Raw genomic sequence first — 15,913 nt, 5'->3', positions numbered from 1 at the left:
TTGGTGCGTTGCTGCAGTGCATTTTGTATTTGGTACACACTGCTACCACTGTGTGTCGGTAGTGGAGGGAGTGAATGTTTGTAGATGGGGTGCCAATCAAGCGGGCTGCTTTGTCCTGAATGGTGTCGAGCTTTTTGAGTGTTGTTGGGGCTGCACCCATCCAGGCAAGTGGAGAGTATTCCATCACACTCCTGACTTGTGCCTTGCAGATGGTGGACAGGCTTTGGGGAGACAGGAGGTGAGTTACTGGCCGCAGAATTCCCAGCCTCTGGCCTGCTCTTGTAGCCACAGCATTTATGTGGCTGGTTCGGTTCAGTTTCTGGTCAATGGTGACCCCTCGGGATGTTGATAGTGGGGGATTCAGCAATGGTAATGCCATTGAGCGTCAAGGGGAGAAGGTTAAATTCTCTCTTCTTTGAGATGGTCATTGCCTGGCACTTGTGTGGCGCAAATGTTAGTTGCCACTTATCAGCTCAAACCTGGATATTGTCCAGGTCTTGCTGCATATGGACATGGGCTGCTTAAGTATCTGAGGAGTCGCGAATGCTGCTGAACATTGTGCAGTCATCAGTGAACGTCCCCACTTCTGTCCTTATGATTGAAGGAAGGTCATTGATGAAGCAGCTGAAGATGGTTGGGCCTAGGACACTATCCTGATGAACTCCTGCAGTGATAAAGAACAAAGAACAAAGAAAATTACAGCACAGGAACAGGCCCTTCAGCCCTCCAAGCCTGCGCCGATCCAGATCCTCTATCTAAACATGTCGCCTATTTTCTAAGGGTCTGTATCTCTTTGCTTCCTGCCCATTCATGTATCTGTCTAGATACATCTTAAAAGACGCTATGGTGCCCGCGTCTACCACCTCCGCTGGCAACGCGTTCCAGGCACCCACCACCCTCTGCGTAAAGAACTTTCCACGCATATCCCCCCTAAACTTTTCCCCTCTCACTTTGAACTCGTGACCCCTAGTAATTGAATCCCCCACTCTGGGGAAAAACTTCTTGCTATCCACCCTGTCTATACCTCTCATGATTTTGTACACCTCAATCAGGTCCCCCCTCAACCTCCGTCTTTCTAATGAAAATAATCCTAATCTACTCAACCTCTCTTCATAGCTAGCGCCCTCCAGACCAGGCAACATCCTGGTGAACCTCCTCTGCACCCTCTCCAAAGCATCTACATCCTTTTGGTAATGTGGCGACCAGAACTGCACGCAGTATTCCAAATGTGGCCGAACCAAAGTCTTATACAACTGTAACATGGCCTGCCAACCCTTGTACTCAATACCCCGTCCGATGAAGGAAAGCATGCCGTATGCCTTCTTGACCACTCTATTGACCTGCGTTGCCACCTTCAGGGAACAATGGACCTGAACACCCAAATCTCTCTGTACATCAATTTTCCCCAGGACTTTTCCATTTACTGTATATTCACTCTTGAATTGGATCTTCCAAAATGCATCACCTCGCATTTGCCCGGATTGAACTCCATCTGCCATTTCTCTGCCCAATTCTCCAATCTATCTATATTCTGCTGTATTCTCTGACAGTCCCCTTCACTATCTGCTACTCCACCAATCTTAGTGTCGTCTGCAAACTTGCTAATCAGACCACCTATACTTTCCTCCAAATCATTTATGTATATCACAAACAACAGTGGTCCCAGCACGGATCCCTGTGGAACACCACTGGTCACACGTCTCCATTTTGAGAAACTCACTTCCACTGCTACTCTCTGTCTCCTGTTGCCCAGCCAGTTCTTTATCCATCTAGCTAGTACACCCTGGACCCCATGCGACTTCACTTCTCCATCAGCCTACCATGGGGAACCTTATCAAACGCCTTACTGAAGTCCATGTATATGACATCTACAGCCCTTCCCTCATCAATCAACTTTGTCACTTCCTCAAAGAATTCTATTAAGTTGGTAAGACATGACTTTCCCTGCACAAAACCATGTTACCTATCACTGATAAGCCCATTTTCCTCCAAATGGGAATAGATCCTATCCCTCAGTATTTTCTCCAGCAGCTTCCCTACCACTGACGTCAGGCTCATCGGTCTATAATTACCTGGATTTTCCCTGCTACCCTTCTTAAACAAGGGGACAACATTAGCAATTCTCCAGTCCTCTGGGACCTCACCCGTGTTTAAGGATGCTGCAAAGATATCTGTTAAAGCCCCAGCTATTTCCTCTCTCGCTTCCCTCAGTAACCTGGGATAGATCCCATCCGGACCTGGGGACTTGTCCACCTTAATGCCTTTTAGAATACCCAACACTTCCTCCCTCCTTATGCTGACTTGACCTAGAGTAATCAAACATCTGTCCCTAACCTCAACATCCGTCATGTCCCTCTCCTCGGTGAATACTGATGCAAAGTACTCGTTTAGAATCTCACCCATTTTCTCTGACTCCACGCAAAACTTTCCTCTTTTGTCCTTGAGTGGGCCAATCCGTTGTCTACTTAATGTCCTGGGACTGAGATGATTGAGCTCCAACAACCATCTTTGTGCTAGGTATGACTCCAACCAGCAGAGAGTTTTCCCCCTGATTCCCATTGACTCCAGCTTTGCGAGGGCGCCTTGATGCCATACTCGGTCAAATGCTGCCTTGATGTCAAGAGCAGTCACTCTCCCCTTATCTTTGGAGTTCAATTCCTTTGTCAATGTTTGGACCAAGGCTGTAATGAGGTCAGTAGATGAATGGCCCTGGTGGAACTCAAACTGAGCATCAGTGAGCAGGTTATTGCTAAGCAAATTCCGTTGATAGCACTGTTGACGATCCCTTCCATCACTTTGCTGATGATTGAGAATCGACTAATAGGGCAGTAATTGGCCAGGTTGGATTTGTCCTACTTTTTGTGTACAGGACATACCTGGGTAATTTTCCACATTGCCGGGTAGATGCCAGTGTTGTAACTGTACTGGAACAGCTTGTCTAGGGGTGCGGCAGGTTCTGGAACACAAGTCTTCAGTCCTATTGCCGGAATGTTGTCAGTGCCCATAGCCTTTGCAGTATCCAATGCTTTCAGCCGTTTCTTGATATATGGAGTGAATCAGATTGGCTGAAGACTGGCATCAGTGATGCTGGGAACCTCAGGAGGAGGCTGAGATGGGTCATACACTCAGTACTTCTGGCTGAAGATGGATACAAATGCTTCAGCCTAATCTTTTGCACTGATGTGCTGGGCTCCCCCATCATTGAGGATAGGGATATTTGTGGAGCCTCCTCCTCCTGTTCGTTGTTTAATTGTCCACCACCATTCATGACTGGATGTGAACAAAGAACAAAGATAATTACAGCACAGGAACAGGCCCTTCGGCCCTCCAAGCCTGCGCCGATCCAGATCCTCTCTCTAAACATGTCGCCTATTTTCTAAGGTTCTGTATCTCTTTTCTTCCTGCCCATTCATGTATCTGTCTAGATACATCTTAAAAGACTCCATCGTGCCCGCATCTACCACCTCCACTGGCAATGCGTTCCAGGTGCCCACCACCCTCTGCGTAAAGAACTTTCCACGCATATCCCCCCTAAACATTTCCCCTTTCACTTTGAACTCGTGTCCTCTAGTAATTGAAACCCCCACTCTGGGAAAAAGCCTCTTGCTATCCACCCTGTCTATACCTCTCATGATTTTGTACACCTCAATCAGGTCCCCCCTCAACCTCCGTCTTTCTAATGAAAATAATCCTAATCTGCTCAACCTCTCTTCATAGCTAGCGCCCTCCATACCAGGCAACATCCTGGTGAACCTCTTCTGCACCCTCTCCAAAGCATCCACATCCTTTTGATAATGTGGCGACCAGAACTGTACGCAGTATTCCAAATGTGGCCGAACCAAAGTCCTATACAACTGTAACATGACCTGCCAACTCTTGTACTCAATGCCCCGTCCGATGAAGGAAAGCATGCCGTATGCCTTCTTGACCACTCTATTTACCTGCGTTGCCACCTTCAGGGAACAGTGGACCTGAACACCCAAATCTCTCTGGACATCAATTTTCCCCAGGACCTTTCCATTTACTGTATAGTTCACTCTTGAATTGGATCTTCCAAAATGCATCACCTCGCATTTGCCCTGATTGAACTCCATCTGCCATTTCTCTGCCCAACTCTCCAATCTATCTATATTCTGCTGTATTCTCAGACAGTCCCCTTCACTATCTGCTACTCCACCAATCTTAGTGTCGTCTGCAAATTTGCTAATCAGTCCACCTATACTTTCCTCCAAATCATTAATGTATATCACAAACAACAGTGGTCCCAGCACGGATCCCTGTGGAACACCACTGGTCACACGTCTCCATTTTGAGAAACTCCCTTCTACTGCTACTCTCTGTCTCCTGTTGCCCAGCCAGTTCTTTATCCATCTAGCTAGTACACCTTGGACCCCAAGCGCCTTCACTTTCTCCATCAGCCTGCCATGGGGAACCTTATCAAACGCCTTACTGAAGTCCATGTATATGACATCGACAGCCCTTCCCTCATCAATCAACTTTGTCACTTCCTCAAAGAATTCTATTAAGTTGGTAAGACATGACCTTCCCTGCACAAAACCATGTTGCCTATCACTGATGAGCCCATTTTCTTCCAAATGGGAATAGATCCTATCCCTCAGTATCTTCTCCAGCAGCTTCCCTACCACTGACGTCAGGCTCACCGGTCTATAATTACCTGGATTATCCCTGCTACCCTTCTTAAACAAGGGGACAACATTAGCAATTCTCCAGTCCTCCGGGACCTCACCCGTGTTTAAGGATGCTGCAAAGATATCTGTTAAGGCCCCAGCTATTTCCTCTCTCGCTTCCCTCAGTAACCTGGGATAGATCCCATCCGGACCTGGGGACTTGTCCACCTTAATGCCCTTTAGAATACCCAACACTTCCTCCCTCCTTATGCCGACTTGACCTAGAGTAATCAAACATCTGTTCCTAACCTCAACATCCGTCATGTCCCTCTCCTCGGTGAATACCGATGCAAAGTACTCGTTTAGAATCTCACCCATTTTCTCTGAGTCCAAGCATAACATTCCTCCTTTGTCCTTTAGTGGGCCAATCCTTTCTCTAGTTACCCTCTTTCTCCTTATATATGAATAAAAGGCTTTGGGATTTTCCTTAACCCTGTTTGCTAAAGATATTTCATGACCCCTTTTAGCCCTCTTAATTCCTCGTTTCAGATTGGTCCTACATTCCCGATATTCTTTCAAAGCTTCGTCTTTCTTGTGGCTGGACTGAAGAGCCATATACGCTGATAAGGTGAGATGAAGTAAGGTGGAGAAGGCTTATGTGGAGCATAAACAGTAGCATAGGCCAGTTGGGCCAAATGGCCTGTTTCTATGCTGTAAATACTCTTGTACATCACTCTTGATAAAAATTTGAAAGTAATAGCTGCTGGCCTTCCTCCAAAAATTCTCTCCATATCTGCAAATGCTCTTTTTATATGCAATTTTCAACATTTAGAGTTGTGTAAAGACAACTTGACTTAATGGCTTTTTAATACAAATTACTGTAGCTTATACAATAAAAGATGTTGCATTTTTGACTGTTAATCTTTCACTTCACAATTTTCTGACAGTGTGCTATAATGCTAGATCTAATGATGTTTTAGAAAATAATAAGCCATTTCCTGCTCCTAGTCTAAGCTTACTTTTCTTTAGTGTAATAAACCAGGTTAGATTAGAACTGTTTAACAGAATTTTGTCAGGGTGGCGTCTTTCAGAAGAGACGTTAAACCGAGATCCTGACTGCCCTTTCAGATGGATATAAAAGATCCCATGGAACTATTCCAAGGAAGAGCATGGAGGCTACCTCTCAACCAACATCACAAAAATATTATCTGATCATAATCATATGATTGTTTTTGGGAGCTTGCTGCACACAGTTGCTGTGTATCCTATATTACAACACTGACTACACTTTAAAAGGTACTTCATTGGCTGTAAAGTGATTTGGGACATCCTAAAGTTATGAAGGACACTATATAAATGCAAGACTGTCTGTCTTTCTTTAGACACTGATTGTTGACAGCTGACCCTATCCTCACCCAACATCCAGTATATACGTTTTCCAGCAGATTGACTGGATACTTATAAAGAGCAGGATATATTGCTGATTTCTCCCCTCCCTAAGTTCACACAGCACAGATTGGGAGTCAAACCAATGATGTCCATAGTCTTTGTGGTTTTAGTACTGCACTACATGGTGCACCAAGCTGTTGCAGGAGCTCTTATTTCAGTTTATTCACACTAATAGGTTCCAGTTATTCCGAATGGAGGAAGTCGCTTTTATAACTGAAGTCTCAAATAGGTGCAATAGAATACAACATCCTACCACAACATGCATTTCTTTAAGCAGCATGTGATAGCTTTTAAAGTGGAGACATCTTTTGTAAACAATCAACAGCCAGTATCTCATTCTAACTGATCCTGATGCTGTAGATTTAATATAATATAAAATAAAAACAAGAAATGCTGGAAATACTCAGCAGGTCTGGCGGCATCTGTGGAGAGAGAAGCAGAGTTAACGTTTCAGGTCAGTGATCCTTCTTCAGAACTGGCAAATATTAGAAATGTCAAAGGTTATAAGCAAGTAAAGCGGGGATGGGGCAAGAGATAACAAAGGAGAAGGTGTAGATAGGACAAGGTCACAGAATAGCTGACCAGAAGGTCATGGAGCAAAGGCAAACAATGCATTAATGGGTGTGTTGAAAGACAAAGCATCAGTATTGATAGGGCGTTAACGGACTGAAAATTGAACAGTCGCAAGTACAAACACAAAAAAAAAAGGTGGGTAAGCAAACCGAACAAACTAAGATGAAATAAAATAAACACATAAAAAAAAAGAAAGATTAACTAAAAATAAAAGTAAAATGGGGGACCCATCATGCTCTGAAATTATTGAACTCAATGTTCAGTCCGGCTGACTATAGTGTGCCTAATCGGTAAATGAGATGCTGTTCCTCGAGCTTGCGTTGATGTTCACTGGAACACTGCAGCAAGCCCAGGACAGAGATGTGAGCATGAGAGCAGGGGGGAGTGTTGAAATGGCAAGCAACCGTAAGCTCGGGTCCTGCTTGCGGACTGAGAGGAGGTGTTCCACAAAGCGGTCACCCAGTCTGCGTTTGGTCTCCCCAATGTAGAGGAGACTACATTGTGAGCAACGAATATAGTATACTACATTGAAAGAAGTACAAGTAAATCGCTGCTTCACCTGAAAGGAGTGTTTGGGGCCTGGGATAGTGAGGAGAGAGGAGGTAAATGGGCAGGTATTACACCTCCTGCGATTGCAGGGGTAGGTGCCATGGGAAGGGGACGAGGTGGTGGGGGTAATGGAGAAGTGGACCAGGGTGTCGTGGAGGGAACAATCCCTTCGGAATGCTGACAGGGGAAAGAGGGGAAGATGCGTTTGGTAGTGGCATCACGGTGGAGGTGGCGGAATTGGCGGAGGATGATCCTTTGGATATGGAGGCTGATAGGGTGGAAAGTGAGGACAAGGGGAACCCTGTCGCGGTTCTGGGAGGGAGGGGAAGGGGTCAGGGTAGAGATGCGGGAAATGGGCCGGACACGGTAAAGGCCCTGTCAACCACAGTGGGGGGAATCCTTGGTTGAGGTAAAAGGAAGAGATATCAGAAGCACTGTCATGGAAGGTAGCATCATCAGAGCAGATGCGTCGGAGATGGAGTAACTGGGAGAATGGAATGGAGTCCTTACAGGAGGCAGGGTGTGAAGAAGTGTAGTCGAGGTAGCTATGGGAGTCAGTGGGCTTATAATGGATATTAGTAGACAGCCTATCCCCAGAGATGGAGATGGAGAAGTCAAGGAAGGGAAGCGAAGTGTCGGAGATGAACCATGTAAAGGTGAGAGAAGGGTGGAAATTAGAAGCAAAGTTGATAAAGTTTTCCAGTTCGGGGCGGGAGCAGGAAACGGCACCAATACAGTCATCAATGTACTGGGAAAAGAGTTGGGGGAGGGGGCCTGAGTAGGACTGGAACAAGGAATGTTCGACATATCCCACAAAAAGACAGATGCTGTAGATTTAATGTTAAACCAATATCTTAGCCAAGTGGTTAACATTTACATACTGGTTGTTTTTGAGCACAGCAAAACAAATATGTCTTGATTCAGTCATTTACTTGAGTACTGCTTCTCTTTCCCCCCACCACGCCCCCTCCCAACCCCCAACAGGGGTACAGCTAAGACAGTTTCTTGTTCGTTGACTACTATTTTGCTTTCATCTGTGCTCTGCTTGTGTTTCACATTTACAGATGGGTCAGGGGCTGTGGAGGGTTGCAAGGAACCAACAGCTGCAACACCGAAGATATAGTGAGGAAGGCTACCACCTTGGGGAGCATGACAGGAGGCTCACTGCTGCAAATCGCAAGCAGGCCCAGGTTGGGATTGACATCTACCACATTCTGAGAGTTGGCAGATCGAAGGAAGAGCACAGGTTCCCAGACCTGGGACTGTTGCCCCCAGAGCTTAGCTTAACCATTCTCTCTTATCTGAATGCGACTGACCTTTGTCTGGCTTCATGTGTCTGGCAGGACTTAGCTAACGATGATGTTCTTTGGCAAGGGTAAGTGCCATTCTCTGCTGTCACTCATAGCCCTGCCCATGTGGAAAGTTAAAGCTTTATTGTTAGAAAGTGAAGGATAGCTTTGTTAAGTGCAGTACAGCAGATAGGAGTCAGCTTAATGTTTACAGTCAAAACTGAGGCAAAGTCATAGAAAAATTCTTTGTAAACCAAGAACAGAAGTTCTCAATTTTTCTGAGGCATGTTTAACAGCAATGTTAATAATCTGAGATGTAATCGGAGTATCCGACCCACCATAGATACTAACTCTACACAAATGACAACAATAGAGTTTTACAACTCGTAAAAATAATTAGACCATCCCAGTCATTTTATAGGAACTACTTTAACTTAAGAGTTGTAATCTTATAACTTGCAAGTTGCAATGTTATAATATCTGCCACTGAACTGTCCCTCATGTCTTTTCAGGTAAATCTTTCTCATACATTTTAGTGAAATTATCTGTTTTGACTAAAGTGTTCACATTATAGACAGCCACATATTCAGTTACATTGCAGTAGAATTCTACTTTCCAAATCTGCTCCTACTGTTGATGCTATTATGATTATGAAGAGGATTATTTCCTCAGTCAAAAGATTCATGGATTGCAGACTCAAGCACAGCAGATGGTCTGTGTCTAATCAGATTTCGGCTCAATGGGGCCAGCACATTTGCAATCAACCCCTGACAAACTGAATTAGTATTTGTGTCATATGTTTGATACATGACCATAAAGTCCACAAAACACCCAGGTTTCCATTCCTGACCTATATAACAAAATAGGCCTCACTGTCCCTGGAGGAAACTCAGATTCCGACCTTGAGTTGCTACACATTGATTCCTTGCTAGAATGTATCTGTGTGGAGACTGTGTGAGGACAGGATTAGGCTCGGCACTGTGTCCCCTAAAGTCCCTCCATAAATTGAAGGATTGAGCCCGAACATGAAAAATAGCCACTATAGCAAGGTATCAGAGGAAACCATCCACTTTTTAAAGCAACAACATTAAGATCTTTTTCAGAATGTAGAATTCTACAATACTGTATTTGAATATGTGACTGATATAACCCTTGCGGTGGGAAAAAAATTAGAATTAACTGCAGGAGATACAGCTACTCTGAACAAAGAACAGTACAGCACAGGAACAGGCCATTCGGCCCTCCAAGCCTGCGCCGATCTTGGATGCCTGCCTAAACTAAAACCTTCTGCACTTCTGGGGTCCGTATCCCTCTATTCCCATCCTATTCATGTATTTGTCAAGATGCTACTTAAACGTCGCTATTGTACCTGCTTCCACCACCTCCCCCAGCAGCAAGTTCCAGGCACTCACCACCCTCTGTGTAAAGAACTTGCCTCGCACATTCCCTCTAAACGTTGCCCCTCGCACCTTAAACCTATGTCCCCTAGTAACTGACTCTTGCATCCTGGAAAAAAGCTTCTGACTATCCACTCTGTCCATGCCGCTCATAACTTTGTAAACCTGTATTAAGTCGCCCCTCCACCTCCGTCGTTCCAATGAAAACAATCCAAGTTTATCCAACCTCTCCTCATAGCTAATGCCCTCCAGAACAGGCAACATCCTGGTAAACCTCTTCTGTACCCTCTCCAAAGCCTCCACGTCCTTCTGGTAGTGTGGCGACCAGAATTGCACGCAATATTCTAAGTGTGGCCTAACTAAAGTTCTGTACAGCTGCAGCATGACTTGCCAATTTTTATACTCTATGCCCCGACCGATGAAGGCAAGCATGCCGTATGCCTTCTTGACTACCTTATCCACCTGCGTTGCCACTTTCAGTGACCTGTGGACCTGTACGCCCAGATCTCTCTGCCTGTCGATACTCCTAAGGGTTCTGCCATTTACTGTATACCTCCCACCTGCATTAGACCTTCCAAAATGCATGACCTCACATTTGTCCAGATTAAACTCCATCTGCCATTTCTCCGCCCAAGTCTCCAACCGATCTATATCCTGCTGTATCCTCTGACAATCCTCATCACTATCCGCAACTCCACCAACCTTTGTGTCGTCCGCAAACTTACTAATCAGACCAGCTACATTTTCCTCCAAATCATTTATATATACTACAAAGAGCAAAGGTCCCAGCACTGATCCCTGCGGAACACCACTAGTCACATCCGTCCATTCAGAAAAGCATCCTTCCACTGCTACCCTCTGTCTTCTGTGACTGAGCCAGTTCTGTATCCATCTTGCCAGCTCACATCTGATCCCGTGTGACTTCACCTTTTGTACCAGTCTGCCATGAGGGACCTTGTCAAAGGCTTTACTGAAGTCCATATAGATAACATCCACTGCCCTTCCTTCATCAATTATCTTTGTCACTTCCTCCAAAAACTCAATTAAATTAGTGAGACACGACCTCCCCTTCACAAAATCATGCTGCCTCTCGCTAATAAGTTCGTTTGTTTCCAAATGGGAGTAAATCCTGTCCCGAAGAATCCTCTCTAATAATTTCCCTACCACTGATGTAAGGCTCACCGGCCTATAATTTCCTGGATTATCCTTGCTACCCTTCTTAAACAAAGGAACAACATTGGCTATTCTCCAGTCCTCTGGTACCTCACCTGTAGCCAATGAGGATGCAAAGATTTCTGTCAAGGTCCCAGCAATTTCTTCCCTTTCCTCCCTTCGTATTCTGGGGTAGATCCCATCAGGCCCTGGGGACTTATCTACCTTAATGCTTTGCAAGACACCCAACACCTCCTCCTTTTTGATAATGAGATGACTGAGACTATCTATACTCCCTTCCCTCGGCTTATCATCCACCAAGTCCTTCTCTTTGGTGAAAACTGATGCAAAGTCCTCATTTAGTACCTCGCCCATTTCCTCTGGCTCTACACATAGATTCCCTCCTCTGTCCTTGAGCGGGCCAACCCTTTCCCTAGTTACCCTCTTGCTCTTTATATATGTATAAAAAGCCTTGGGATTATCCTTAATCCTGTTTGCCAATGACTTTTCATGACCCCTTTTAGCCCTCCTGACTCCTTGCTTAAGTTCCTTTCTACTGTCTTTATATTCCTCGAGGGATTCGTCTGTTCCTAGCATTCCAGCCCTTACGAATGCTTCCTTTTTCTTCTTGACTAGGCTCACAATATCCCGCGTTATCCACGGTTCCCGAAACTTGCCAAACTTATCCTTCTTCCTCACAGGAACATGCTGGTCCTGGATCTTAATCAACTGAAGAAACATGTCTTTACAAGGCTAGCTTATTGTTAATGCCAAAGCAATCTTTCAAAAGGCAAGAAGTCACTGGTGGGTGCAGGCCCTCTAACAGTAACCACACGGTAGGACAGAGTATAAAGGAAGAAATAATGGGAGCTTTTCAGAAAGATATGGCAATAATCATGGTGGATTTTAATCTACATATAGACTGGAAAATCAGATGGGCAAAGGTAGCCTAAATGAGGAGTTTTTCGAATGTTTTCGGGATAGTTTCTTAGAACAGCACCTTCTGGAGCCAACCAGAGAGCAAGCTATACTAGAGCTGGTATTGTGCAATGAGATAGGGTTAATTGGTGACCTCAGAGTGAAGGCACCCCAAGGTAATAGCGATCATAATATGATTGAATTTTATGTTCAGTTTGAGGGAGAGAAGAGTGGGTCTAAGACTAGTATTTTAAATTTAAACAAGGGCAATTATGAGGGCATGAAAGCAGAGCTAGCTGAAGTGAACTGGCAAATTTGCTTAAGGGATAGGTCAGTAGAGATGCAGTAGCAGACATTTAAGGCGATATTTCAGAATACACAGAATCCATTCCAACGAGAAAGAAAAATTCCAAGGAGAGGACCCACTATCCATGGTTAACTAAAAAAGTTAAAGATAGTATCAAACTTAAAGAAAAAGCATATAAATGTGCAAAGATGGGAGGCAGGTCAGAAGATTGGACAGAATATAAAAAAAACAGCAAAGAATGACTGAAAGATTGATAAGGAGGGAAAAATTAGAGTATGAGAGAAAGCTAGCTGGAAATATAAAAACAGATAGTAAGAGTTTCTATAGATATTTAAAAAAGAAAAGTGAACAAAGTGAGCATTGGTCCTGTAGAAAGTGAGTCTGGGGAATTAATAAGGAAAATAAGGAGATGGCAGATGAATTGAGCAGGTATTTTGCATCAGTCTTCACTATAAAGGATACAAGTAACATCCCAGAAATAGCTGTAAATCAGGAAATGGAAGGGAGGGAGGAACTCAGGAAAATTACAATCCCCAGGGAAGTGGTACTGAGCAAATTGTTGAAGTTGAGGCTTGACAAGTCCCTGGGTCCTGATGGACTTCATCCTAGGGTCCCAAAAGAAGTGGCGAGTGAGACAGTTGATGCATTGGTTTTAATTTTCCAAAATTCCTTAGATTCGGGAAAGGTTCTATTAGATTGGAAAATAGCGAATGTAACATCTTTATTCAAAAAGGGAGGGAGAAAACAGGAAACTACAGGCCAGTTGGTTTAACATATGTCATAGGGAAAATGTTAGAAGATATTATTAAAGTTGGGCACTTAGAAAAATTCAATGTAATCAGGCAGAATCAACATGGTTTTGTGAAAGGGAAATCATATTTAACCAATTTACTGAAGTTCTTTGAAGAAGTAACAGGTGCTGTGGATAAACCGGAACCAGTGGATGTACTGAACTTAGAATTCTGGACGATTTTTGATAAGGTGTCACATCAAAGGTTATTGCAGAAAATAAAAGCTCATGGTGTAGGGGGTAACATATTAGCATGGATAGAAGATTGGCTAGCTAACAGGAAACAGAGAGTAGGCATAAATGGGCCATTTTCTGGTTGGCAGGATGTAACGAGTGGTGTGCCACAGGGATCGATGCTGGGGCCTCAACTTTGTACAATTTATATATAAATGACTTAGATGAAGGACCGAAGGTATGGTTGCTAAATTTGCTGATGACATGTAGGAAAGTAAGTTGCAAACAGGACATAAGAGGGATATAAAAGGATATAGATGGGTTAAGTGAATGGGCAAAGATCTGGCAAATGGAGTATAATGTGGGAAAATGTGGAATTGTCCATTTGGCAGGAAGAATAAAAAAGTTCTAAATGGTGCGAGATTGCAGAGCTCTGAGATGCAGAGAGATTTGGGTTTCCTAGTGCATGAATCGCAAAACATGAGAATGCAGATTCAGCAAATAATTAGGAAAGCTAATAGAATGTTATCATTTATTGCGAGGGGAATTGAAGGATGTAAGTACGTGGAAGCAGTTCAGAAAAAGTTTATTCGACTAATACCTGGAATGGGCAGGTTGTCTTACGAGGAAAGGTTGGACAGGCTAGGCTTGTATCCACTGGAGTTTAGAAGAGTACGAGGCAACTTGATTGAAACATATAAGATCCTGAGGGGTCTTGACAGGGTGAATGTGGAAAGGATGTTTCCCCTTGTGGGAGAATCTAGAACTAGGGGTCACTATTTAAAAATAAGGGGTTATCCATTTAAGACAGAGATGAGGAGAAATTTTTTTCTTTGAGAGTTGGAACTCTCTTCCTCAAAAGGCAGTGGAAGCAGTGTCTTTAAATATTTTTAAGGCAGAGGTAGATAGATTCTTGATAAGCAAGCGGGGGAAAGGCTATGGGGGTAGGAGGGAATGTGGAGTCGAGGTTACAATCAGATCAGCATAATTTTATTGAATGGTGGAGCAGGCTTGAGGGGCCAAGTGGCCTACTCCTGCTCCTAATTCGTATGTAAAAGACAAGAATACAAATTACAATAGAATAACAGAAGATTACAGCAGAGAAGGAGGCCATTTGCACCATAGGCACTAATATTTATGTGCCGGGTGCAGGTGAGGGCACAAACAGTTGAAGAAACTGGCAAGGTCAGAGATGCAGAGGTCCTTCCGAACTTAATAATAGAACTTATTAACATACTGTAAATCTACCTCCCGCCTGACAGCTGACGAACAGGAGGGAAAAACCAGTGGCAGGAGGCCGCAGTCATGTAGTCTTAGGGACGGACCCCAGCTATCAGCTATGGGGAGACGCCCGTGAATTGGCCTAGGGAGAGGTTGTTAATCAGGTCTATGGGGAAGTCGTTAATCGATGCTGGGGAGGCTGACGACTGGGGCTGGGTGGAGGATTCCTGCCTCTCTTGGCCCTTTAGGACTGCTGAAGGAGACATACCCGCCTCCCTTTCACTGCTACCGACCCCTAGGAGGCACCCGCAGCAGCATTAGATTTCAAATCGGCCACCCAATTGCACTGTGGGATACCCATTTTAATTATCTTAACTAATCATCCTGCTTATCCATGGTGGACACTCAGATGCTCTGATATCTGCTGCTGTTAAAAAAAAAAAGGCAGCAGGCACATGTGTGGCAGGTTAGGGTCGCGTTGTTGGCATTTCACTTAAATGCCCCTGATCACCTTACACCTGCCTTGGGGGCAATAATATCAACACCATGGGACTCAGTTTTAACCCATTCAAAACTCATCATTTACACAGAGTGAAAATTGGGCCCATGTGTCTGTTCCATCTTTGCTGGGGCCATCTAAAACTAATCCCATTGCCCTGCTGTTCATGATGTTATTAAATGTTATATGTCTGTGTTAATGAATACTTTATGTAAAATGTCACAATTTAACTTGAGGATTTCCATCTGGAATTTTAACTGTGCAAATGAAAATTCATCAATTGAAAGTTAAGTATTTTAAAAGATAGTGTATTTCGTTTATATAACACTTGTGAAATCATTTGCCTAATTGTGAATATCAAAAATACAGAACTACTTAACTAAAAGGTAAGCTTTACAGATAATTTGAAGAGTTTGAATCATTTTACACTTTTATTTTGGTACGATACTACATAGAACATAGAACATTACATCGCAGTACAGGCCCTTCGGCCCTCGATGTTGCGCCGACCTGTGAAACCATCTGACCTACACTATTCCATTTTCATCCATATGTCTATCCAATGACCACTTAAATGCCCTTAAAGTTGGTGAGTCTACTACTGTTGCAGGCAGGGCGTTCCACGCCCCTACTACTCTCTGAGTAAAGAAACTACCTCTAACATCTGTCCTATATCTATCACCCCTCAACTTAAAGCTATGTCCCCTCGTGTTTGCCATCACCATCCGAGGAAAAAGACTCTCACTATCCACCCTATCTAACCCTCTGATTATCTTATATGTCTCTATTAAGTCACCTCTCCTCCTCCTTCTCTCTAACGAAAACAACCTCAAGTCCCTCAGCCTTTCCTCGTAAGACCTTCCCTCCATACCAGGCAACATCCTAGTAAATCTCCTCTGCACCCTTTCCAAAGCTTCCACATCCTTCCTATAATGCGGTGACCAGAACTGCACGCAATACTCCAGGT

At 44.1% G+C, this 15,913-nt stretch overlaps 1 protein-coding gene across 9 annotated transcripts in view; it reads left to right on the top strand.

Moving 5' to 3' along the window:
• Positions 1-15,913, top strand: part of fbxo8 (F-box protein 8) — a 105,110-nt gene that overhangs the window by 46,716 nt on the left and 42,481 nt on the right. For 7 of the 9 annotated variants that reach the window (XR_010974839.1, XM_068029306.1, XM_068029307.1 and 4 more), the window contains one exon: positions 8,264-8,574. Coding sequence is in view for 8 of the 9 variants with exons in the window: in XM_068029306.1 (XP_067885407.1) it covers positions 8,264-8,574 (311 nt within the window). In the remaining variant the exon portion in view is untranslated. Of the gene's footprint in view, positions 1-5,177; positions 5,257-8,263; positions 8,575-15,913 lie in introns of all 9 variants that reach the window. The other 2 variants (XM_068029310.1, XM_068029311.1) reach the window with 1 other exon arrangement.

The sequence above is a fragment of the Heterodontus francisci genome, chromosome 4, assembly GCF_036365525.1.
Source record: "Heterodontus francisci isolate sHetFra1 chromosome 4, sHetFra1.hap1, whole genome shotgun sequence".
Lineage (NCBI taxonomy): Eukaryota > Metazoa > Chordata > Chondrichthyes > Heterodontiformes > Heterodontidae > Heterodontus > Heterodontus francisci.
The sequence above is the reverse complement of the archived record's forward strand: the minus strand, read 5'-3'. Positions and strand labels throughout refer to the sequence as shown.